Source organism: Agrilus planipennis, unplaced genomic scaffold, assembly GCF_000699045.2.
Source record: "Agrilus planipennis isolate EAB-ADULT unplaced genomic scaffold, Apla_2.0 scaffold253, whole genome shotgun sequence".
NCBI lineage: Eukaryota > Metazoa > Arthropoda > Insecta > Coleoptera > Buprestidae > Agrilus > Agrilus planipennis.
In genome coordinates, this window is record NW_020438991.1 from 213,680 (window position 1) to 237,431 (window position 23,752).

At 30.6% G+C, this 23,752-nt stretch overlaps 8 protein-coding genes across 11 annotated transcripts in view; 2 read left to right on the plus strand and 6 right to left on the minus strand.

Annotated features, from left to right (window-relative positions):
• Nucleotides 1-973: 973 nt before the first annotated feature.
• Nucleotides 974-4,200, minus strand: LOC108739828 (eukaryotic translation initiation factor 2-alpha kinase 1-like). Its single transcript, XM_018473897.1, has 4 exons — nt 3,461-4,200; nt 2,683-3,373; nt 2,281-2,486; nt 974-1,760 (listed from the first exon to the last, which is right to left on the minus strand). The coding sequence occupies exons 1-4, from the start codon at nt 3,944-3,946 to the stop codon at nt 1,428-1,430; spliced, it is 1,716 nt and encodes a 571-aa protein (XP_018329399.1). The 5' UTR covers nt 3,947-4,200; the 3' UTR covers nt 974-1,427.
• Nucleotides 4,201-4,426: 226 nt separating this feature from the next.
• On the plus strand, nt 4,427-7,021 carry LOC108739820 (ankyrin-1). Its single transcript, XM_018473887.1, has 4 exons — nt 4,427-4,663; nt 4,721-5,200; nt 5,333-5,926; nt 6,353-7,021. Exons 1-4 carry the CDS (start codon nt 4,585-4,587, stop codon nt 6,892-6,894), a joined length of 1,695 nt encoding a protein of 564 aa, XP_018329389.1. The 5' UTR covers nt 4,427-4,584; the 3' UTR covers nt 6,895-7,021.
• A 576-nt stretch (nt 7,022-7,597) lies between these two features.
• Nucleotides 7,598-9,098, minus strand: LOC108739822 (ankyrin repeat domain-containing protein 39). The gene is made up of 2 exons (XM_025975705.1): nt 8,755-9,098; nt 7,598-8,128 (listed from the first exon to the last, which is right to left on the minus strand). Exons 1-2 carry the CDS (start codon nt 9,074-9,076, stop codon nt 7,890-7,892), a joined length of 561 nt encoding a protein of 186 aa, XP_025831490.1. The 5' UTR covers nt 9,077-9,098; the 3' UTR covers nt 7,598-7,889.
• On the minus strand, nt 9,074-9,949 carry LOC112903856. Its single transcript, XM_018473889.2, has 2 exons — nt 9,681-9,949; nt 9,074-9,252 (listed from the first exon to the last, which is right to left on the minus strand). The coding sequence occupies exons 1-2, from the start codon at nt 9,913-9,915 to the stop codon at nt 9,203-9,205; spliced, it is 285 nt and encodes a 94-aa protein (XP_018329391.1). The 5' UTR covers nt 9,916-9,949; the 3' UTR covers nt 9,074-9,202.
• Nucleotides 9,822-10,627, minus strand: LOC112904773. The gene is made up of 2 exons (XM_025975706.1): nt 10,499-10,627; nt 9,822-10,440 (listed from the first exon to the last, which is right to left on the minus strand). Exon 2 carries the CDS (start codon nt 10,299-10,301, stop codon nt 9,975-9,977), a length of 327 nt encoding a protein of 108 aa, XP_025831491.1. The 5' UTR covers nt 10,302-10,440; nt 10,499-10,627; the 3' UTR covers nt 9,822-9,974.
• A 556-nt stretch (nt 10,628-11,183) lies between these two features.
• LOC108739821 (aspartate aminotransferase, mitochondrial) lies at nt 11,184-15,112 on the plus strand. The gene is made up of 6 exons (XM_025975704.1): nt 11,184-11,529; nt 12,065-12,572; nt 13,243-13,425; nt 13,488-13,726; nt 14,144-14,294; nt 14,890-15,112. The coding sequence occupies exons 1-6, from the start codon at nt 11,462-11,464 to the stop codon at nt 15,010-15,012; spliced, it is 1,272 nt and encodes a 423-aa protein (XP_025831489.1). The 5' UTR covers nt 11,184-11,461; the 3' UTR covers nt 15,013-15,112.
• Nucleotides 12,852-19,789, minus strand: LOC108739819 (BRCA2-interacting transcriptional repressor EMSY). Of its 4 annotated transcripts, none has more exons than XR_003231343.1 (6): nt 19,568-19,789; nt 19,344-19,518; nt 18,777-19,139; nt 17,218-18,647; nt 16,455-16,691; nt 12,852-12,934 (listed from the first exon to the last, which is right to left on the minus strand). XR_003231343.1 is itself a non-coding variant. In XM_018473886.2 (5 exons), exons 1-5 carry the CDS (start codon nt 19,626-19,628, stop codon nt 16,534-16,536), a joined length of 2,187 nt encoding a protein of 728 aa, XP_018329388.1. In that variant the 5' UTR covers nt 19,629-19,789; the 3' UTR covers nt 16,054-16,533. The 4 variants fall into 4 exon arrangements, 2 of the variants coding, with proteins under 2 accessions (XP_018329388.1, XP_025831488.1); XR_003231344.1 differs by lacking the exon at nt 12,852-12,934 and adding an exon at nt 16,055-16,265; XM_018473886.2 differs by lacking the exon at nt 12,852-12,934 and having other exon boundaries at nt 16,054-16,691.
• A 919-nt stretch (nt 19,790-20,708) lies between these two features.
• Nucleotides 20,709-23,752, minus strand: part of LOC108739802 (WD repeat and FYVE domain-containing protein 2) — a 4,391-nt gene continuing 1,347 nt past the window's right edge. Inside the window, exons 3-5 of the mRNA XM_018473862.2 lie at nt 21,574-21,820; nt 21,103-21,434; nt 20,709-20,903 (exon numbers count right to left, since the gene is read on the minus strand). Coding sequence (XP_018329364.1) covers nt 20,756-20,903; nt 21,103-21,434; nt 21,574-21,820 — 727 coding nt within the window. The 3' untranslated portion in view covers nt 20,709-20,755. The remainder of the gene's footprint in view (nt 20,904-21,102; nt 21,435-21,573; nt 21,821-23,752) is intronic.

The window sequence follows — 23,752 nt, forward strand, 5'->3', positions numbered from 1 at the left end:
AATCCTCTGGATTAAAGCAATATGCTACATTTTAAAATGTTAAAACATTCAAAAAGACGTGTAAGGACAAAGAATTTCATTAAGTGCAATAAAATATTGTTAGTTAATATTAGAGGTATTTATAAACTTTACTAGCTTTTCAGTTTTAGCATAATCAACAGGTAATTTTTCTTTGAAATCTTTAATCTTATTCAATGAAGAACAAGAATCGAGAAGTAATTTGCAAATGTCCATATTCTGAGACTCAGCTGCTCTATGAAGTGCTGTTTTACCATCATTGTCTTGTAATTCACAATTTGCCTTTTTTTCCATAAGATATTTAACAACAGTTATTTTACCTACAACAAGATAAAAACATGTGAAAATATTTAATCAGCATGGTGGTAGCTAGATTTTTTTCCAGGGGGAGGGGGCAGATTTTCAATAGCTGTAGGTTTATACAGATTTAATGTGTTTCCTTTGTATGTTTTTAAATTTCGTACTGATGTGACTCATCAGAACTTTTTCCAGAGTTGGTAATGAACTTGCAAGGGGGGGCTAATTGCTTACCTATCTACACCCATGTCAATTAGCATATTAAAACTATTTAATAAGTTAATAATCAAAAAGTTCAAGTAAAATCCTTAAAGTGTCAAAAAATACATTTGCACAATTTTATATTCAAAAAAGATAAAATAAATGACATGTTTTCATTTAGATGCATATATTTTAATAAACTAGTTAATTTTTTAAACAATTGTAATTTTCAGTAAAAAATTTATTGGCTTGAATATCACAATTATCATATAAATAGAAATGAAGTAAAATTAATGTAATTTTTGAAATAGAACACTTTGGGATGGAAGTAAAAAACCTACTATAAGACAGATTTTTCAGTAGAGGCGATTGAAAACTATATCTGAGGGAATAATTAAAACATTTTTAGAACTTCTTGTATGCACAAAAATGATCAACTACTTGTACATAAAGAAGATATAGTAAACATAATATTATATCAGCATTTAGTATGACTATTAAACGATTACAACACCACATACCCATATGAGATTAAGAAAAGGGTATGTAGCATCTTTTTAGGCACACACTTAATCTCACTAAACAGCCTCAACAATAATGTAAGCTGTGCTGTTTTTTTGTACTGCAAACGCATAAAATTATAAGTAGAAAGTGAACTTTCAAGTAGTTTTTACCACAATAAAATTTAAAATATGGCATACATACTTATATACATACTATTGTTCTTTCAAGGAGAAAAGTTTCGAAACAATACATTAAATGATGACTGACAAATGTAGCACAATATACCAAAAATATATACCCGACGTGTTGAACTAAAACAACTTTTACTTTTAAAGAAAGATGATAAGCACAGCCTTTACAAATAAAAAAAAGTGGATTTAAAATAACTAAACACTTTAAAGCCATAATTAAATGTTGTTAACGCCCATGCTTTTTAGTTTTTCTTTTAGTTTTACTATTTCTAATTCTTTTTCGGCTAGTTTATCTTTTAGTTCCTGAATAAGACCAGATTCACCGTCGTCAGTGTGAAGACTTTTCAAAACAAAGGTGGCATCAGGTCTGTGTTCAGGATGCCGTTTCACAAGCTGTTTAATTATTGATGCAATCTGTGGATAGTGCGATAAAGTGTGGTCTGAAAGGTGTCCTTTTCGGAGATCTGTTATTGTATGAACTCTTTCCATGTCAGTATTAAAGGTTTCTACCAATTCTAACAAAACAATTCCCACTGAATACATATCACTCTGAAAAATAGATTTATATATACATATTTCTTTTATTTTCAAAATGAAGTATTTTTTAAAAAAACTACGATTAATCTTCATCAGCTTATCATCACACAACTTGAAAGTTAGTACGGATGCTTAAACAAACCGGATGATTTGTGTCCAATGTATAGCTATAACGCTTTTGCATGACAATATTTACAGGCGGTGATTAAAATCAATAAAAAAGAATTCATTTGTTATGTATGAGTCACGTAATGGTCAAGCAAAAAAAATAAAAACCACCTAAAAAATATAATCCAATATAAGTATAGTTTATATCATCGAAATAACTCTTTAAGCTCATATGCTTACAAAGCAAATCGAATTTTATACACATGAAGAGGAGGGTGTTAGGAGTGGTTTTGGCTACTTTTTAAAATTATTTATTTATTAACAATTGCATTTACTATTTTTTTCAACTACCTGTTATTTCTTCATTTGCTCAATGTATTTTTTTAAAATCAAATTATCATTAGTTAATTGATATTTAGCATACCTTTGGATCACATTTACCCATAAGTTGTTCAGGTGCAGCATACAATTTAGTTCCAAAAGCCAAAGTGTGTCTGGCATTTTGCAAGGGACATGCTAAGCCAAAATCTCCTAACTGTACCAACAAGTGTCCACTTTCATGCTGAATAAAAATATTACTAGGTTTTATATCATGATGTACAATGTTTTTTGAGTGGATGTATTCAATTCCTGAAATTACAGTCATTGTTTCATGATAATTGGCAACCTCTGGATTATATTACAAATTAAATGAAATTATACAGGTATCACAGATACCTCATTCAGTTAATAATAGTTTAAATATTGAATGTTTAATGTATCTAATGTAAATAAATAATTAAAATTTAACTAAGCAGATCTTCATTACTTTAAGTACAATATTTACCATGTAATAACTGTTTAAATATTTCTATTATCGTGTTTTGCCTTGTTTGCAGTGCATTAACAGACACCAAAGTAGATTCACTATGCTTCAATTGGTTCTCAGTTGAATTCCTTTTCTCCAGCCACTGTTTCAAAGTAGCTTGACATAAGGACATCTGAATATATAATGTGGCCCATTTTGGACGATTTTTTGCTGGAATTAAATTCTGAATCTCCTCAAGTTTACAAATTGCATTTCCTCCTTCTGAAATACTGTTTTTTTTTACTCTAGACTTCTTGAAACCATTACTTCCTGATAGTTCCCTGTTTGAATGAAATTTTCCATTTTCTTCAAAGCTAATTTCAAAGTCTGAAGAACTTTCTACTTTTTCCGGTAGATCTGCATCTGCTTCAGTCAAAATGTTGATGTGGTCATCCAAATGTTCTTGTATTTCAACTCTATTCAAAGTTATGGAATTTCCATCTATAAAAGGGTAACTATTGTCTGTTGAATCAGTTATGATGTTTTCAGTCACTGCTGCCCCCAACTCTAACCATGCTGCTTTATATTGAACTATATTGAAATGATTTAATGACGCAAATGTTTTTACTTCAGACAAGTAATTCATTATTGACTTTACACTTTCTGATTGAATAAAAATTTTTTTAATTGCATATTCTGTTCCATCCAATTTGTGTTTAACTCTGTACACCTAGGAACATAACACTTACAATACAAAATTGTTCATTAAATTAATTTTATGAAACTAACAATTGTAAAACCATAATTTTCTACTTACTTGACCAAAACCTCCTCCTGCAATATACTCTAATTCATCAAATTCTCGGTAATAATGGGACCATTCGTTAGTAACATCATTGGAAGGCCATGCAGGTTGCATGGGAGCTGATTTTTCACCTCCCCTGGCAGTAGTTACTAAATGGTATAAAGCTCTTTGATACTGGTTTCTCATACCTTCAAATTCATCCATATTGTAACTTTCATCAATTAATTTCATTTCAAATAATTTTTCACAAATCAAACTGTAAATATGCTTTGATTTTTCATTATCAGCCTCATACATATTACAGAGACTCTTAACTAAAGATTCAATGCAAATGCTAATTAGAGTTGTTGTTTTTAATGGAGCAGTAACAAGCAGTGTATCAGTAGTATCATTATCTGAGGTTTGATATAGGGGCTGCGGTTGACTTTTAGACGGTTTTGCTTTGGCTTCTGCTTGCTTGTCTTCAGAATTTACGTCTTGTGGGCCAGATTTTGCCATTTTAAAGCTTTAAACATAGTTCACATTCACCTTTTTTAAAATGTCACAAAATAAATTTTGCCATCACTTATTTTATCTAACTATCGTAAATATGGGTAGTTTACAAATTAAAATAATTTACTTGAGCAAGCACCTTTCGGGATTTCACACAAAAAAAAACTTGTTATGACTTGTTCAAACATAAGTAAAATAGTATTGTAAAATGATTTAATAAACATGATATAAACTATACTATCTTCTGATCTCATCTGTGATTTGTGCTATCTATGATTTGTGCTGTCATCTACGATCAATATTCACAGATACGAGGTCAATATGATATGAATATGATTGTGGATATAGTAGCAGGCGTCTCCTTCAAGAAAAGTAATTCCTTCCACAATTATTTACTTAAATGTTTAACTGGCTTAAAACGAGAAATATTACTGTTCTTGCTACAAAACGTTAATTATTTCTATTAGCACCTTTTTACTGAAAATTAAAAAAGTATTATTTTTAATTGAACAATTACGTGATGCTGCTGACACTACTCGTTTGTTTATGTTTATAGATTATCCCAGATTGGCCCAAATTATTGCCGCAACATAAATCGTTTATTGTTATTAATTTTGGAAACTGATATTAGAATCCATTTAATTATGGAATCTTACGAAGAACTATTGATGCAAGCAGTAGAAGAAAACGATATAAATTGTGTTAAGTTTTGTTTAGCAAAAGGTAGGTGTATCAAGCTGTGGGTTTGATTTAACTACAGAAAAATTTAAATTAAAACAGGTGCAAATCCAAATAAAATATGTTCTGTTGGGATGACCCCTATTGGAGCAGCTGCTCAGAATGGTAATCTAATGATTTTAAAATTTTTAACGGAAAGTCAAAGATCTGCATTAAATAAAAGTATTAGAAATGAAAATGCTGCATTGCATCTTGATTTGGACAACAGCAGGAAAATGAAGAACATTGGCTATTATGTAGTTTGTGATGATTTAGATAATTTAGACTTTGATAATGGACCTACCCCTGAAGGTATGGATGCTCTTGAGTGGGACATGGAAGTAACAGAAGAAAACACTGAAGAATTAGCTTCCACACCTCCAGAAGCTAGAATATATAAGTGGTATGCTGACATACTAAATAGAACAGCTGTAGTTTTGCAGTCTCCTGAAAATGACATTGCCCGATTGGATAGGTATGGTTTAAATGCTTTACATTATGCAATAAGTGAAGGGCATTACGATGTTGTTCAATATTTATTAGGTAATTGCTAATTAAAATCATTTTCATTTAAATTGCTTTCTTCTTAATTATTAGAATTTAGCTACTTAAAATAGTCAGTAGTCATTAATTCTTACCTAGTTATGGCATTTAATTACTGATAATGGTTTGTAGATAATTTCAAAGAAATTGGTGTTAATCAGAGTGATGCTAATATTGTCAGTCCCTTGCAAATAGCTGTTATTAAACAAGACATTAAAATGGTAAAAATTTTACTGCAGAAAGGTGCAAACATAAACTTTGCAAATAGACATAGAAAGACCTCTTTGCATTTGGCTGCCCAAGAGGGTAACCTCGAACTGGTCCAAGTTCTAGTTGAAAACGGTGCAAACTTAAATGCCCAGGATATTGATGAATGCACACCTTTATCTGTGGCAATATTTTGTGAACATGAAGTTATAGCAAAATACTTAATCCAGAAGGGTACCCGATTGAATTGTGAAGAGATGTGTGGACATACAGTGCTGCACAGAGCGGTTTGGAATAATATGACCAACACAGTTAAAACGCTTTTAGAAGCAGAGGCCAAAGTTATACAGAGTCATTATTTATTACACACAGCTGTTAGGAATAATAATTTAGAAATCGTAGAGGCTTTGCATAAATCAGGAGCTGCAGTAAATGTTCGAGACGAACAGGGAAACACACCACTTATTGTAGCTTGCACACATCAAACTTTCGAGATTGCCAAATACTTATTAAAAAATGGTAAGATTTTACTAATTGTCTACAATTTTCAATTGAATTGTAATTGATTTTTATAAAATAAGTTATGAAGAAGTAGGATTGAAATTCTCTACATTTCATTACATTAAATCAATGTTTTGTCTATATAATTTGGAGTTCTATAGAGCTCTCACTAATTACACATTCATTATAATTTTACAAAATGCAGCATATGTAAATAGTAAGCTTAAACATTCACAATTGAAACATACAAAATTTCTTTAACGTTATAATTGTTTATCATCTGAACTGAGAGCCCTGGAGAAAACTAAATTATTTGGAGGAAATATTGACTTATAATGAAATGCACATTGTTAAAGATCTAATTCCCAATAACTTATCTGATCATTGCACTATGAACTATAACCATTAAAATTGATTATACTGTTATTTAATTTTTAATTGAAGGTGCATCTGCAAATGTTAGGAATGAAATAAACAGTCTGACAGCTCTTCACATTTGTGTCGAACATATTCACAATAAAGACATGTTCAGAAGGTTTTTAGATTTACTTATATGTTATGGTGCAGACATTAATTCGACGTGTTACATGGGCAGCGTCTTTTTCTATTCAATTATTGCAAATGAGGCTGCTGCCTGTTTGTTGGTAAAATATGGAGCTAACGTAAATTTAAAAGAAGAAAGGGCTGTTGTTGACTATTTATCAGCAGCCAAAAAGAATCAACACAACATACTAGTAAAGTTAATAATATTAGCAGGGTTCAACTTTAATAATCTGCTATTTGATATAAAATTTTTAAAGACACAACCTGTAGACCCCTTGTATGATTATATAGTATTTACAAAATCAAATCCTTTAAGTTTAAAGGATATTTGTAGGATAAAGATAAGAGGAGTTTTAGGAAGTAATGTTATCTTAAAAATACAAAAGCTTCCTTTACCTACAGTTCTTTTACAATTCTTAGCCTTTGATGATATTTATTATTAGAGAATGTTTAGCTTGCAATACGTGATAATTTTATTATATTGTTATTTAGTTTCTGAAGACGGGGTATTTTACGAATTCGCACTTGTAATATTTGCAGTTCAATTATTAAAAAAAAGTCGCACTCTGATGATTTCATGTTTTTTATCACGCGTTTCGATAATGCCTAATTTCTTCATAAAATAAATAATACTATTTTACATTGGCGCACAATGTTCGAAAAAATAAGAACAAAAATTAGCGGTTTTTATTTTTTTGAAGTGACTACCTTTTATGCAGTAGCTTACCAAAGATGACGAACATAAGGTGTCCTACTGCTTTCCATAACTCGAAATTAGGAATTCCACTTGAGGAAAGTTAAGTGTTTTCGGGAACATCCTCAACTTCCTAATTTTTTATTCTTGTCGAGCTCTTTAAATTATATTGGGTCAATAGTTCGACAAGAATTAGTTTTAAATTTTTATGCAGAGAAATTATTCTGTGTTAAAAACATTCAACAGGCAAAATTTAATAATGATAAGGTTACAGTTTTAGTAACGTGAGTTTCATTTACTCTCTATAAATTGTATTTGCAATGCAAAAATTTATTTTGGTTTCCACACTTTTTATATTAAAAATGTGTAATATGTATCTAATTAGATGTAAGTACAGCTAATGTTTTAAAACTGAAAATATTAGAATCGATTTGAAATTAAATGAGTACACATTTTTGAATAAGCCTTTCAGTGTATTACTTTTTCAATTAAAAATATAAATAAAACATAATTTCATTAAAAATATACATATCTACATATTGATACCTGTGATAAAAACACAAAATTAACAATGCTCACTAAATTGCGCTTTTTTAATTAATAAAGTATATGACTGTGCCTATAATTAATTAATGACTAATTTAAAATCCTCTGGATTAAAGCAATATGCTACATTTTAAAATGTTAAAACATTCAAAAAGACGTGTAAGGACAAAGAATTTCATTAAGTGCAATAAAATATTGTTAGTTAATATTAGAGGTATTTATAAACTTTACTAGCTTTTCAGTTTTAGCATAATCAACAGGTAATTTTTCTTTGAAATCTTTAATCTTATTCAATGAAGAACAAGAATCGAGAAGTAATTTGCAAATGTCCATATTCTGAGACTCAGCTGCTCTATGAAGTGCTGTTTTACCATCATTGTCTTGTAATTCACAATTTGCCTTTTTTTCCATAAGATATTTAACAACAGTTATTTTACCTACAACAAGATAAAAACATGTGAAAATATTTAATCAGCATGGTGGTAGCTAGATTTTTTTCCAGGGGGAGGGGGCAGATTTTCAATAGCTGTAGGTTTATACAGATTTAATGTGTTTCCTTTGTATGTTTTTAAATTTCGTACTGATGTGACTCATCAGAACTTTTTCCAGAGTTGGTAATGAACTTGCAAGGGGGGGCTAATTGCTTACCTATCTACACCCATGTCAATTAGCATATTAAAACTATTTAATAAGTTAATAATCAAAAAGTTCAAGTAAAATCCTTAAAGTGTCAAAAAATACATTTGCACAATTTTATATTCAAAAAAGATAAAATAAATGACATGTTTTCATTTAGATGCATATATTTTTTCGCTTTTTATAAGAAATAAATAATTGATCTCCACTTCAGTTACTATTTTATAATATTCTAGTAATAAGCAGTAAAACATAATGGTCAAACATAAAGGAAAATTCTTTTTTTTTCTGTAACAATGTTAAAAGTTTAGTTTAGTAGTGGAGATAATCAGCTGTGGTGCACTTACAGCCACATGTATAAAGAAGTCGTAACATGAGGATTTCTTTTACTTTTTTTTGATATGAAACTTTAAAAATCGCTTCTCACCTGCTGAACAAGCTCTATGTAAAGCAGTAGCATTTCCAGATTTTGTTATTGCATTAATATCTGCCCCATTTTGGATTAAAAGTTGGCATACATCTAAAAAGCCGTTTCTAGCTGCATAATGAAGTGCAGTGTATCCAGCAGCATCTCGTTTATCCACATCTGTACCACTTCTTAGCAATTTTTGAACCCTTTGATGATCTCCATACTGAGCAGCATACCAAATACCTCTTTCAAACTCAAGTTCATCCAATGACTGATACACACTTGAAGCAACGGATGGTACATGGCATGCGTCGTGATTGTGCTGATGAGGATGTGACATTTTTGTTTATTGGAAAAATATTTTCTATTGTAATTTTACTTAAAAATAATCTTTAGAAAATTGTACTTTTATTTTTTTATAATAGTAGAGTATGGAATGGCTAAATATATTGCTTTTAAGAAAGAATTAAATGTCACGTTTCATAGTCCAGACTATTTCTGCTTCTCCAGTTGTGCCTAAAACAAAATCGAAAATAAGCAATCACGTAATAATACAGTAATAAACACTAATAAACTGTCACTTCACAATAGATTACAAGAATGAAACGAATTTGTAATTTTTAAATAATTTTAAAGAATATGTTACACACTTCAAATAACTGTTATGGAATTTCAATACTTTATAATGTAAAACTATTTCTGTAACGGTCTGGACCAGTTGATCTTGAAAAGACTCGCAATAAAAATATGAAACTATTTGACCTAAACAAAACCATACTTCTTTGATCATTAAATTAAAAGCAGTCAGAAATGAACTAAAACTATTAATTTCTACTTTATATTACTAACCATATGTTAATTATATATTGACAAATACAATTACATACTTTACTATTTATTTTTTGACACTGCTAAAAGGTTACCTAATCAAGTAAAAAACTTACAGACAACTTTATATCCAAGTTCTGACAATGCATTAATCAAATCAATCGGTGGAGTTTTCAGTAGTATTCCATTAATAACTTCTTTTTTATAATCTTCAAAGCGTTTGGCTAATGCTATCTCTTCTTCATCATTCAATCCAAATACGGCAGTATCAGACGAATGAAGCGAAGCTTTAACTGCTATATAATAAGAGTGAGTTCCAGAAGACATTACAATCTTTGCAGGAATCTCCATTGGCTGACTTTGGAGTAGATGTAAATCAAATATTCCTGTCTTTCAATGACAATAGTTACTTAGAATACACTAGCTTTTGAATTTGATTCTTGTTCAAGTGGGTCTGGTTCAGAAAACTCTCTTCGCATAGTCCACATATATTCGTTGTAATCTTGTTTAACACTCGTTGAAGAGGATGCAACAACTCTATATCCCAAAACTTCAAGAGCCGTCAAAATTACACAAGGATGTTGCATGTATACTATCGTAGAGTCGTCACAATAACCACCTGATGCAAATCTATTTAACTGTTCAATATCAGTTGGTTTTAAACCTGAGACTAATACACGCCAAGGTGATTTATTTCCATAAGATGCGAGATTACCGCGGACTAAAATGTAAGGCATTTGCCGTTATCTTTTTCTTATCTATACTTTTAATTTCTTATCATTTCAAGCATTAGTGTTTAATTTTTGTCACAATGACCCTACAATATACGTCGAGTAAGGGCGTTATCAAGAAGTGCTTGCTTTTAGTATTCTTCTCCTAATTAAAAAATAAATATAGGTATAAAAATGGAATTTTTTCAACACATGTAACTTACTTTGAAGATATTTAAATTGTAGTAAAATCACACTGAACAGCAAAAAAATATGTAAACAGTTTAAATATTTACGATACATAATAGAAAAAATGATACAAAAATTCCTACACACGTCATCTTTATTTACAAAATTACAAATCCCGTCAAATCAATAGATAATAGTCAAATCCTTGCCAAGTCCCGTGAAGTTGCAACAATGCATAAAATATAAAATGAGTAATTTAGATCTAACTTCAAAGAATAGAACATGTCTATGGTAAAAAAATGAACCAAATCCAATGTTGTTATATTAATTAATAATAGTACTTATATTTCAATACTTTTGTCGTACAAAAGACTTATCTTAAAAAATAAATAATTAAGCAAATTTTATTGACTGAACCAAATTGACCGCAACATTTTACGCTAGCAATTTTGGTGACTAGTATCGTCATATTACTCTTAGAGCATGTGTTACTTAACTCTCAAATGGTATTGCAGATTGCGTTTTTAATTATTTTGTAGTCATTTATCTAATAGAATTATTTATGGTTTCTTTCATATCAACTACAATTATCCATAATACACCATGTATCTCTATCTACGGTATTAACCATAGGTAACATCCAATCAAACAAGATCTTAACCTATGACCTTTACTGACATTATATCCATAGATAATATACTTTATCTATTCTATCGATTCTATCCATTCTATGACTGACATTTAACTTGATGAGAGTTGATAAGGTGATAAGAACCTGATTTCTACCACATCCGTACTAACCTGTGACCTTCATTATCATTATCTCCCGGTATCCTCTAAAGAATCTTCCTGGTCCTGTCCATTCAAGTAAGTGTGACGTGTGTAGTTTGTGCATTGTGGAGCAGATAATCGTGAACTGATACACTGGTTAAATTTACGTTAACTGATTAATTATTTTGTATTTTATTAATAAATTTGTTAGTGAAATAAACCTTAAAATGTCTCTTAAAACAACAGCAAATGTATTAGGCAGGGGTGGTTTTAATGTAGTTTTTCAACGTGCAAGGTGAGTATATAACTTATTTTAGCGGTTTTTAATCGTTTTACGTAACATATTTTGATGCCAAATTGCTTACTAATATTAATTATTTATTATTAATGCAAACCTACCTCTTTTAATTTTGCTATCACAGAATTTCTACCTAATCGTTTTTTAATTTCTGGCTTGTTAATGATGTCAATAAATTTCTTCTTTTTTTATCTAACAAAATATAAATTACTACAATATAATACACTGCTGGTGAAACAGTTATTACATAAAATTGGTAATTTTCATTTTTAGTGTTATGTAAATTATCTTTAAATCACTAATTACTACACTTATTTGTTTATAAATACCATCACTTAAAATCACTTTTTTCAATATTATTAAATGCATTGCTTAAAAATCGTTTTTATAGTTTTTTTTCTGTTTTTTTACACTTTTCAATTTTGACCTTGGTAAAGGTCATACTCATTGAAATTTGTAATTTCTGTAGAAATTATTAAAAACTTGTTCTTGTTTTGTTGTAAAAGTGGTTTAATAAAGTTCATTGTTTCAGTTCATGGTGGTCAGGTGTCCCTATGGGACCACCTGATGCAATTCTGGGTGTCACAGAAGCTTACAAAAAGGATACAAATCCTAAAAAAATAAATTTAGGTGTAGGGGCATACCGAGACGACGAAGGAAAACCCTATGTGCTTCCCTCTGTCAGAAAAGCTGAAGAAAAATTAAGAAGCAAAAATCTTGATAAAGAATATGCACCAATTTCTGGGCCCCCAGAATTCTGTAAAAACAGCATATTGCTTGCTTTAGGGGAAGACTCAGAACATGTTAAAAACGGCCTTAATGCAACAGTGCAAGGTATTTCTGGAACAGGTTCTCTTAGAATAGGTGCAGCATTTTTGAATGCATTCTTCCCTGGACCTAAAGTTGTTTATGTACCAACTCCAACATGGGGAAATCATATTCCACTTTTTAAACACTCTGGACTTGACGTAAAATATTATAAATTTTACGATGCTAAAACTTGTGGTTTTGATTTTAATGGATGTTTAGATGATATTTCTGTAAGTATTTATGAGGAATGGAAAGTTTGATGATATATATTATGAAAATAGAGCTTTACAGATAAGTTACCATTAGCAATAAATTAAAATATACCTTTTATCTGATTACCTGTACCACTTTTATCATTTTTGATTACAATGTTAATGAGAAAACACTTTATGTTAGAATTTAGCTGGAATTAGCAACTTACTATAAATGAAACAGAAATAATAAAAATACTTATGAATTAATTTACAAACTAAATAAACAAAATCTGCATAGTAAATAATAATTTTTAATAGCTTCCAGAAGGTTAAAAGCATGGGTGATCTTCCTCTGCAGCTAAAGGGATCATTTTTTTGGCATACCATTGATTGGAATACTGAAATATTACACCAACAGTTGCAGTGGATTACAAGAAAAAAAGATATTGTTTACAATTATTCTTTTAACTCATAAAACTATTGAATATGTTTTAATTAAAAAAAAAGCCTATTTTATATATAACGGGAGTATTTAAAGGGAAAAATTGAGTATAAAATCGGATAACAAAACAAGGATGACATGACATGCGTCAAAAAAAATGAGACCTATACATTCAGGCCTAATTATCCCATACTTACCCTTCTCAATAGACAATGTATTTATATATATATATATATCTAGCTTTTGAATTTGATTCNCTTTCAGAAAATACCTGAAAAGTCTATCATCCTTTTACATGCATGTGCACATAATCCTACAGGTGTTGATCCAAGACCCGAACAATGGCAAGAGCTTTCAAATTTGATAAAGAAACGTAAACTTTTTCCCTTCTTTGATATGGCTTATCAAGGATTCGCCTCTGGTGACACTAGCAGAGATGCTCAGGCTGTCAGTTTACTATTAAATTAATTTGTAATACAATTTTTTACTGTTTCAATAATTAATTATAGGTTCGTCTTTTTTTGAAAGAAGGACATCAAATTGTTTTGGCTCAGAGTTATGCTAAAAACATGGGTTTGTACGGTGAAAGAGCAGGAGCTTTTTCTGTGATTACCGACGATAAGGAAGAAGCCGCAAAAATTATGTCCCAAATTAAAATTATCATTCGACCCATGTATTCAAATCCACCCATCAATGGAGCTCGTATTGTAAATGAAATTTTAAGCGACCCTTCATTGAAGAAAGATTGGTAATTTTTTTGTAATTAATAAATCAGTATTTTCTCTCCACTAACTAACTAGAGTGTGAAACTCGAAATCGGTTTTTGAATTGCTTGCTTACGTACTTTTATAAGTTAAAAAAAACAATATATAAAAGTTTTTTTCTCAACTTTTTTATATAACTTATACAACATATTTTCGTAACCGAAATACGTAGTTTGGCTGAAATTTATTTTTAACTAATTCCATGTTTATGACGACACAAAGTATTTTGAGAAATTTTGACATGTGCTTTTGACGTAGCAAAAAAAGCGTGAGAATAAGCGTAAATCGTTATTTACTCGATGTCGTAATTCACTGTATTATTTATTTAACATTGTTTTGTTGATGTATTTCTTTTTTCTGTTATAATCTTGTGTTTTAACACTTTTACATACTTTTTTTAGGCTTGGTGAAGTTAAAGGAATGGCTGACAGAATTATTTCTGTTCGGCAAAAATTACGTCAAAATTTGGAAAAAGAGGGTTCTACACACAACTGGCAGCACGTTACAGATCAAATAGGAATGTTCTGTTTTACTGGCATGAAACCTGAACAGGTAAACTTTTAAATTCACAAAATAAAATTCAGCAAAATTTCCACACTACTGCTTATTCGAATTTTCTTCTTCTTGCAAGAAAATTGAAAAACAACAAAAGAGGCGTAATAAACAGATTTTTAAATTTAAAAAACATATATTTTTGGTTAGATTGGGTTAGGTTACGTTGGTTTATTAAAGAAATTAACGTAGTCAATGTTACCTTAAGCAAATTAATTAATTGAATTTCAAAACAGCTAATTTTTTCATGTGACTTTCATAATTGAGCAAGTTTAGATCATTTCTGAAAAAGTTATGTTTTACAAATAGCTGCAGTATGGAGGTTACTATTTATTTTACTTTACTTATTCTGTTGGTGGAATAATGCTTCATTTATAAAGTTGTATTTGTCGCATTTGATACAAAAGTTGTAAATTTTACGATATTGGTTATTACGTATTATTTTTAAAAAAGTAATTTTATGTTTTTCAACCTTAAATTTTACGATATTGGTTATTACGTATTATTTTTAAAAAAAGTAATTTTATGTTTTTCAACCTTACACTATATCGAAATTTTTAAATTTTATTTCAATAATATTAGATTTAATTTTAAGGTGGAGAGACTTACAAAAGAGTTCAGTATATATCTTACGAAAGATGGTCGTATTTCCATGGCTGGAGTGACCTCCCGCAATGTCGACTACCTCGCTCATGCAATGCACCAAGTCACAAAATAAAAGGTGAATGATGTTATTCATTCACAAACCCATTAAAATTGCAAATGTCTTATTAGTTGGGGTATAAACTTAATGTTTAATAGAGTACAAAATTCTTTAAGCATAGTATAAGTACAAAATAATCTAAATACATATGTATCTGAACTACTATAAACATTGCACTTTTAAATCTATGGAAAATTTAATTTTACTGTTTTTATATTTACTGGAAGTTTTAAAGTTAATTCAATATGGTGCGTTTGTTATTAATTGAAGTATCAAAATTTGAATTTTGTACCCTGTTAATAAAATTTAGTTTACGCCTGCAATTTTAGAAAAATTATCGATAGATGAAATTATTGATGAAGATGCTGTTATATTAATTCGCTTTTAGCATTTAAAAATCTAGCAAAAACTGTGATCAAACGTTTCTGTTATACAATTTTATTTTTTCAGATGACTTTATTGTACCGTTTTATTTTTTGCATTTTCTATTGTTTCAGTATTACGAATTTTGTTTATTTCTATTTACCCACTTTGTTCGCTGTTTATAAAACTATACTTTCGAAAAATAAATTTCGGTCTATTAAGTGATTTTTCTTTCATTTCATCCCTTGATAGGGCGCATTTCCGTGTGAGCATTCTGTAATTTTTTCAATTCATAGAAAGTACAGATTAGTTTAAAAAAATTTAATTGGCCAAAATATGATTTCTCTCTTTTTTGTAAAAATATTGAGATAAGATGTTAAAACATACCTCCATTGATAAGCGAGAATATGCAAATTAGTGAGTTGAATCAGCTTATCTAAGAAAAATAAACCTATAAAACAGTTTTTCTCAATGATAGTGTGAGAGCTGCCTGAAGAGAACTCCCAACAAAAATATGAAATTCGGTTTAACCTTGGATAAATCACCGTATTCATTAAATACTTTTTCTTTTTAATATTTGGATTTCATGCCAGATCGAAGTATGCAAATTTCGTCGTGTATATTTTTTTTATTTTTGTATTTACATACTCTTTGATTTATAAATAAATTAGAGTATGTTACTTACAAAATTAAGAGTTGAGGATTTATTATTTTTTTAAAAAACGTATTTATTTACATTTTCGTCTTTAGCAAAATGAGAAGCATGTACAGCTTTACAAGTTTACTATAAATATAAATTACTCTAAAATAAATAACCGATGAACCATTTTAAACATTTAAGGATAATGTACATTTTCTAAAGAAATAAAACCAATTGGCTGTTTTTCATGTTATAAATAATCGAACTGTCGTCATTATCAGAAGAATATTTACATAAACCGGAAAAAAGAAAAGAAATAATAGAACACTTTACAAAAGGAAGTTTTTCAAATTTTATATAAATTTTGTAATGTAAGATTATTCAAGGGTGAGTAGTTAAAAAAAGAAACATAAATGTAAGAGAACAACCAACGGTACAACAACCTATCTCTTACCTTTTATCAATCAAATCTGTGTCTTGTACGAATGTTTTTATCCTATGTGGTGTCTCCTTTTTTGGGGACTTGAAAAGTCTCAACGTATATTTGTTTGAATTTTGGCGCAATTATTTTCAGTCGCTATCTCTAACTCGCCGAATTCCATACTGGATTTCTGACTGTTGTCTTCAAAATTGATAAGGTGCATTGAAGAGTTTCTTTCTTCTTCATAAGGTTCAATATCCGCAGTTTTATCTGACAAGGAAAAGAGACAAAATTATATTGTACGTTTTCGAGTAAATTATAATCTGTTTTAAATCATAGATTACTTTTGCTTTCAAACTGAGAACTCTAAGCATTACAACATATTTCAATATAATAAATAATACATATAATAATTAGTTAAAAATACGAATAGTCAACAAAACAACTCGCTTATAAAACTATCATAAAAGGTGGTTAAAAATGCATTCACTACACATTTAAAGATAAAATAAAAATTGTTTTCTGTTACAAAAACTTTCCATGTTCTCACTTAAAATGAACTGATGAAATACAATTTTTCATGGTATTATAGAGATTGATTTATTTTTGAAATGAAATAATTAAATAAAATACCTATACACATATAATCTACGCAAACATGAACAAAATTTGCTTTTGACCGACTTTATGATTAAGTTTTATTGTATCGTCATAACTCCTAAATCGTGTTTTTCATGAAGATCAATATATAGTTAAAAGAACTAAATTAATTTGAAATATTTTCTTCTAAACCCACCTATAATAATGTAACTATCTTCAGAATCTTCGGCAATTATAGTGTCATCAATGATGTATTTATCTTGAACAACTACAGTTTCGTCTTCAATGATTTCCCCATCTTCTTGAATAATTTCTTCTCCTTCTTCTTCTATAATTTCACTCCCGTCGATCTCATGCTCTTCTAGGAAATGATTTTCATGAATGATTTCGTTCTGTAGCTCTTCATTTTGATCGACCACGTACTGTTCATGTACCATCCCGTTATCGTCGTGTAATTCGCTAGTTCCTAATTTAATGTTGCAGTGTTCCTCTTCGACCGTTCTATGGTCGACAGTTGTTTGAGGTATTTCAGTCAATTGTGTTATATGACTTTCAATATCATCCGGAAGGCTTTCCGATTCCATCGAAGTCTCCAAAACGATAGATTTATTGGGAACTTCTTCTTCCGAATTAGTGTTGCTTTGATGAAAGTCCGAATTAACGCTTACGTTATTGTTCACTACAAGACTGTTTGTTTGCAATTTTGACGGAACCATGAGAGGAGTTGTAAGGCTACTCTTGGTCACTGTTTGCGCATTACCCATGCTGTTCATGATATAAACGGGAGCTGACGTGGAATTAATGATAGGACCTTTGGTAGTAATTATTTTAGTGCCCAGGGGTAGCATACGGATGCCACCTTTTGCCGTAAGGGCTTGTAAATGAGACAGTGAGATTATCTTTTTGCCCCCTGTGTTCGTCTTGACGGACAATATTTTATGCTTGGGTATTGTGCTAGTATTACTCGTGTTAGCGACAGTATTCGTCACAGCTGTGAGATTCAATGTAACAGGAGTGGCATTTGTGGATACAATTTTGAATTTGTCGAAGTTCTTCATCGAAATATTCTTAACAAAAGGTATTGTAAGAGTGCGTTGTAGTATGCTTGGGGTGGTAATAGTCTGAGGGTTCGAAACAATGATAAGTTTTTGGCCGGTAGGTGTTTTTGCTGTGGTCTTACGAATAGGACACACTTTTACAGTTTTAGTACCCGCGTCATTAACTGAGGTGGGCGAAGAAATGTATTTGTAATTTTGCGATGTTGATTTCATATTATTGACGTTTTTAGGTGCTTCGTTTTCATTGGAACAACCAGGTTGTTGGGAGGCCACGTTGTTTTGCTCGGCTGCCAAAGCCTTTTGCGCCATGTAACTGTCGACTTCGTTCTTTATCATTTCGATCGTTTCTTCGGATTTTGGACTCGATAAACTTATGTTTTGTAAAATGTTTATTTTTGGACTGACACTAGAGGGGGGCTGAGGAGATAATGGTAATTTCTGCTGGTTGAAAGCCGGATTATACTTTTGGTGAATTGTCTGCTGAGTTCGCTGGTAACTCTTCTGTTCTTGCTCTTGCTGACGAAGTTTCAATTGTTGTTGCTCTTTCATCTTTGCTTTTGTTCTCTGTCTATAAACAGAAAACATTTATTTCTGTAAGAAATTTAGACGTAATATTAATACATTTTAAAGAGAATTACAAAAATAGTACTACATTATACACCTATCATCTCACATAAGAATTACTACCTCTTTTTACCTGTAAATTTGTTGAATTTTGCTCATTTTAGGAGCATTCATGAAGTGGCCAATTGAAGAGTTTTCAATACCATAAGAATTTTTACGTTTTTTACTCTCTTCAGTCTTTACGGTATCTGGCACACGAAACTGAACACTTTTACTGCTTTCAAGTATAGCATTTGTGGATTGAGAAAAAGATGAACCCCTTTTCCGTTCAGTGTAAGCAGGTAGAGGTAAAAGTTCATTATTTTTGCTAGCCTCATCAGCCACTTGATTTGCAATTGCTGAATAAGCTGTCTGAGGTACTGCTCTTGACAAGGGTGGAATAACACTACGCCCTTCTTGAATCCAATCTTCCCAAGTAGTTGCACTTCCAGAGACGCTAAATATAACAACAATAACATATAAATTGTAATTACAATACTACTGCCTATAGAAAAAGTTTTTATCAATCAATGTTTCGACCTTAAAATATTTTATTGTAAAAATTTTTAACAGTTTTTGGAACATTCAGTCTTATAGCGAAAAAAGTAATCTTCGAATATACAAGTCTTTTCTGTATTATAATAAACAAATATATACTTACTAATATGCTACAGTATTTAACCTTTCATCCAAAACAACCCTTTTAAGTTCTGACTTAAATCTTTCTTCAGATATGTGTAAAATATTACCAGCCTCTTTCATAAACTTCATTTTACTAGAATCGAGGGATCCTTGTGCTCTTAGTGCAGTCACAAGGCTAGAATAGGCTTCAAGTTCTGCAACAAGTAAAGATAACGCAAAATTTCTTTAAACCATTATACAGACCTAAAAATCTTAAAACCTTCCACGACTCGTCTTCCGTCATATCAACAAGTAAAGGAAACATTTTAACTACTTAATTCTTTATAAAAATATTACTTGACAAACTTTAACGTTATATTCTAGGTTAAGGATAGATCATTTTTCCAACCTTTGTGTACGTACGTTACCAAACTTGTCAAAAAAATGACCAAAAATATCTCACTTGAAGAAACATTAATGTAATTATAAATANGATAACTCCTTCTTCTTTCGGTATGAAAACCGCCGCATTAATTTCATCATTGCAACCTTCTAATTTTGCTACTAGTGATGGTTTATTCGTTGTCGAAAATCGGTCATTTGATTGTGTTGCTGGTTTTATTTCAGCTGCCATTTTTAACTTTTTTTCACGTTTCAAAACTGACAAAACACAACTGACAACATTATTTACACAAACAGCAACTAAGAAGGACGCAACTATAACAACACTCAAACACACTGCGACTGTAAATAATTAAATTGAATTTAATTAATTTATTCTCTTGTTTTCTCGTTTCTCATTCCTTCATTGATTGCCTTTGAAATTTAGGTAGATTTAGGCCAATTCCAGCCAATTCATTCTGTGGATCACTTTGGTTCTTATATACACAGAAAGTTGTCTTACAGTCTTAAAAGGGTCCGTATTCATAAATCATACTGAATCAATAGCAGGTCCTGTTATTATATTCAAAAATTTGTGTATTAGCCAATACACTTATTAAGCACATTTAACATTTTTAAACAAAGCATCATGTGTATAATGACTTAAATAGCAATTTAGTAAACAAAAAAGTGTTTTTTTTCCTTTTACATTTCTGTAAAAATAATGGGACATAATTACCCATTTCGTTCATGTCGTGTTTTACCTAACCTAACCATACTTTAATCAAAAAATGATTTTATGCGATAAATTAAGATTATGGGAGAAAAGGTTACAGCAATAAAAGATAATACGAGTGAAGTGAGAGTGGTTGTTTCCTTTTGATTGCAGGAATGGGAGTTATGTTAATTTCATAATAATCTACAATTGCAGTGTTTTAACCATGTTTTAACTTTCTCCAGCTGTATATGTTCTCAGCAGGGTATGAAATGTCGAGCGCGAGCGACACCTAAGTTTACCCACACTGTCGTGTACAAATCACATTCCAGTAGGATTAAGAACTTCTGTAAGATTTAGAAGTCTACATTGAAAAGTGCAGAAATATCCCAAATTTTTATTAATCGATCCTGTCCTACTGTCAATAAATGTCTACTACATTCGTCGACGTTCATGTACACTATGCTATGTTTAGCATCGTGAAATGTTGCTAAAGAAGGACGCCTATAAAAAAAAAATAAGATACAATTCTGATCCTTAGAGTTTCATAACTAAAAAGCTCAACAAAAATATGTTTTTTAGTGAAAAATGTTTTATTATATCAATCAACAACTGTTGATTCAAATAATAAAACCATTTGACTGGCTTAGTTTTTTATCTATAATTGGGATTCAATCAAATAACAAAACAACAAATTACTTACTCTTTATCACGTAACGCAATATGACACGGATCGCAGACCCTGACAGCAAATTCAAAACCCATAGATGGTATTGTTAATCTACCAGAGGAACACTTGTCGCAAACGGCCTTTCCACAGTGACGGCAATGGTGTTGTCGTAGTCCTAATTGTCGCTGGTCCATCATGGCACGCAAATTCCAAAAAAATGGTCTATTACACAACTGGCATGAATCAGACTCTACCCATTCAGGCGTCTCTTGCCTTGCTTTTTCCATGTCCCAGAATACTAACACGTTGTCTTCTCCACCGCTAAGTAAATAATTTGTGGAACGCAGGAAACAAAGGGCAGAGACCTACACCCAAAAACTGAAATTAGTCATTTAACTTCAAGTGTTATAAAAATACTAAAATTACAAAAAGAATATTTATAGTTAAGGTCATCTTGGGGATCCCTGCATTTTTCTATTTCTTTATAAGTTTAAAGCTACAGACCTTTCCATGGTGCCCTTGCAATTCATATGCGGTGCCCTCTCCTCCGCCAATATCCCATACTATGATTGTTTGATCAAAGGATCCACTAAAGAGTGTTTCTCTTTCACAATCCCAAGCCAAAGTACGAATGGAGCCCGAATGACCTTTCAATACTGTAACTAGCTTCGCCCCCGAATTATCTAACTTCAACATAGTTATATGACCAGCCCAATCTCCAATAAAAGCGTGTTTTGTGTCAACATCAAATCTATTACATGATTAAAGAATAATAACTTTGGTTTTACTTTGACCTTACGCAAATTAAATTTTTTTTTATTTATCATTAANTACTCAGTAATTTTAAGTTGTTTATCAAAAATTATTGTATACTATTGTAAATTATTGTAATAAAAATATTCCGTTTCAAAATTAGTATTGGATTGATCGAGTTGAACAGATTGTCTATAATCTATGCAACACAGTATACACATTGTCTGTTTGGGTTGCATACACCCTATTTACTTTAAACTGCAGAAAGTCTCGGTGTCAGTTAATAAAAATTTGCATTTTTTTTCGTTTTCATAAAAAGTTAAAAAACAACCTTTACGATGAGAATTCATTATAATTTATGCCTGTATCTGTATTCTTATCCATAAATATTATCTAAACAACACTAATATTTATATTAAATTCACATTGATTCACAAACTTTACAAAACATATTTTTTCATTGGAAAAGATTCAAAAATGGAACGGCCGAAATTCGTATCTAAGATATGAGGGTTGAGTGAAGTATTATATAAAAAATCCGTTGCTTTTTTCTCATTTGTACAAATATTGTGCTGTTCCGTTTATTTCAATACAGTTAATTAGAAATGCTTTCAAAATTATTAATGTGAACATCCTTAATAAGGCACGAAATCCTTGTACAACAATTCATTAACTATAAAATAATTGAATAAAAAAGGGGAATTGATTTAAAATTAGTCAAAATCAACTCAACGCTATTTTTATTGATAAAAACAATGATAAAATAAAGACAATATAATTTTGAAACTTATAATTATATAAATATAGTAGTATTAGATATTTTATTTTTACATAAAAATTATAGCACACTGTCGTGTACAAATCACATTCCAGTAGGATTAAGAACTTCTGTAAGATTTAGAAGTCTACATTGAAAAGTGCAGAAATATCCCAAATTTTTATTAATCGATCCTGTCCTACTGTCAATAAATGTCTACTACATTCGTCGACGTTCATGTACACTATGCTATGTTTAGCATCGTGAAATGTTGCTAAAGAAGGACGCCTATAAAAAAAAAATAAGATACAATTCTGATCCTTAGAGTTTCATAACTAAAAAGCTCAACAAAAATATGTTTTTTAGTGAAAAATGTTTTATTATATCAATCAACAACTGTTGATTCAAATAATAAAACCATTTGACTGGCTTAGTTTTTTATCTATAATTGGGATTCAATCAAATAACAAAACAACAAATTACTTACTCTTTATCACGTAACGCAATATGACACGGATCGCAGACCCTGACAGCAAATTCAAAACCCATAGATGGTATTGTTAATCTACCAGAGGAACACTTGTCGCAAACGGCCTTTCCACAGTGACGGCAATGGTGTTGTCGTAGTCCTAATTGTCGCTGGTCCATCATGGCACGCAAATTCCAAAAAAATGGTCTATTACACAACTGGCATGAATCAGACTCTACCCATTCAGGCGTCTCTTGCCTTGCTTTTTCCATGTCCCAGAATACTAACACGTTGTCTTCTCCACCGCTAAGTAAATAATTTGTGGAACGCAGGAAACAAAGGGCAGAGACCTACACCCAAAAACTGAAATTAGTCATTTAACTTCAAGTGTTATAAAAATACTAAAATTACAAAAAGAATATTTATAGTTAAGGTCATCTTGGGGATCCCTGCATTTTTCTATTTCTTTATAAGTTTAAAGCTACAGACCTTTCCATGGTGCCCTTGCAATTCATATGCGGTGCCCTCTCCTCCGCCAATATCCCATACTATGATTGTTTGATCAAAGGATCCACTAAAGAGTGTTTCTCTTTCACAATCCCAAGCCAAAGTACGAATGGAGCCCGAATGACCTTTCAATACTGTAACTAGCTTCGCCCCCGAATTATCTAACTTCAACATAGTTATATGACCCAGTATTACGA

Excerpts from the sequence above, each read along its gene's own strand:
- LOC108739828 (XM_018473897.1), bottom strand. The coding sequence starts at position 3,946 with ATGGCAAAATCTGGCCCACAAGACGTAAATTCTGAAGACAAGCAAGCA. Across the intron at positions 2,487-2,682 it reads ATTTAAACAGTTATTACATG|GAATTGAATACATCCACTCA; the intron begins GTAAATATTGTA and ends CTGTAATTTCAG. Across the intron at positions 1,761-2,280 it reads TGGGTAAATGTGATCCAAAG|AGTGATATGTATTCAGTGGG; the intron begins GTATGCTAAATA and ends TCTATTTTTCAG.
- LOC108739820 (XM_018473887.1), top strand. The coding sequence starts at position 4,585 with ATGGAATCTTACGAAGAACTATTGATGCAAGCAGTAGAAGAAAACGAT. Across the intron at positions 4,664-4,720 it reads TAAGTTTTGTTTAGCAAAAG|GTGCAAATCCAAATAAAATA; the intron begins GTAGGTGTATCA and ends AAATTAAAACAG. Across the intron at positions 5,927-6,352 it reads CAAATACTTATTAAAAAATG|GTGCATCTGCAAATGTTAGG; the intron begins GTAAGATTTTAC and ends TTTTAATTGAAG.
- LOC108739822 (XM_025975705.1), bottom strand. The coding sequence starts at position 9,076 with ATGTCACATCCTCATCAGCACAATCACGACGCATGCCATGTACCATCC. Across the intron at positions 8,129-8,754 it reads ACATAGAGCTTGTTCAGCAG|GTAAAATAACTGTTGTTAAA; the intron begins GTGAGAAGCGAT and ends ATCTTGTTGTAG.
- LOC112903856 (XM_018473889.2), bottom strand. The coding sequence starts at position 9,915 with ATGGAGATTCCTGCAAAGATTGTAATGTCTTCTGGAACTCACTCTTAT. Across the intron at positions 9,253-9,680 it reads ACTTGGATATAAAGTTGTCT|GCACAACTGGAGAAGCAGAA; the intron begins GTAAGTTTTTTA and ends ATTTTGTTTTAG.
- LOC112904773 (XM_025975706.1), bottom strand. The coding sequence starts at position 10,301 with ATGCCTTACATTTTAGTCCGCGGTAATCTCGCATCTTATGGAAATAAA.
- LOC108739821 (XM_025975704.1), top strand. The coding sequence starts at position 11,462 with ATGTCTCTTAAAACAACAGCAAATGTATTAGGCAGGGGTGGTTTTAAT. Across the intron at positions 11,530-12,064 it reads GTAGTTTTTCAACGTGCAAG|TTCATGGTGGTCAGGTGTCC; the intron begins GTGAGTATATAA and ends TCATTGTTTCAG. Across the intron at positions 13,727-14,143 it reads CCTTCATTGAAGAAAGATTG|GCTTGGTGAAGTTAAAGGAA; the intron begins GTAATTTTTTTG and ends TACTTTTTTTAG.
- LOC108739819 (XM_018473886.2), bottom strand. The coding sequence starts at position 19,628 with ATGTTTCCTTTACTTGTTGATATGACGGAAGACGAGTCGTGGAAGGTT. Across the intron at positions 19,519-19,567 it reads GAAGGTTTTAAGATTTTTAG|AACTTGAAGCCTATTCTAGC; the intron begins GTCTGTATAATG and ends TACTTGTTGCAG. Across the intron at positions 18,648-18,776 it reads AAAATTCAACAAATTTACAG|ACAGAGAACAAAAGCAAAGA; the intron begins GTAAAAAGAGGT and ends TTCTGTTTATAG.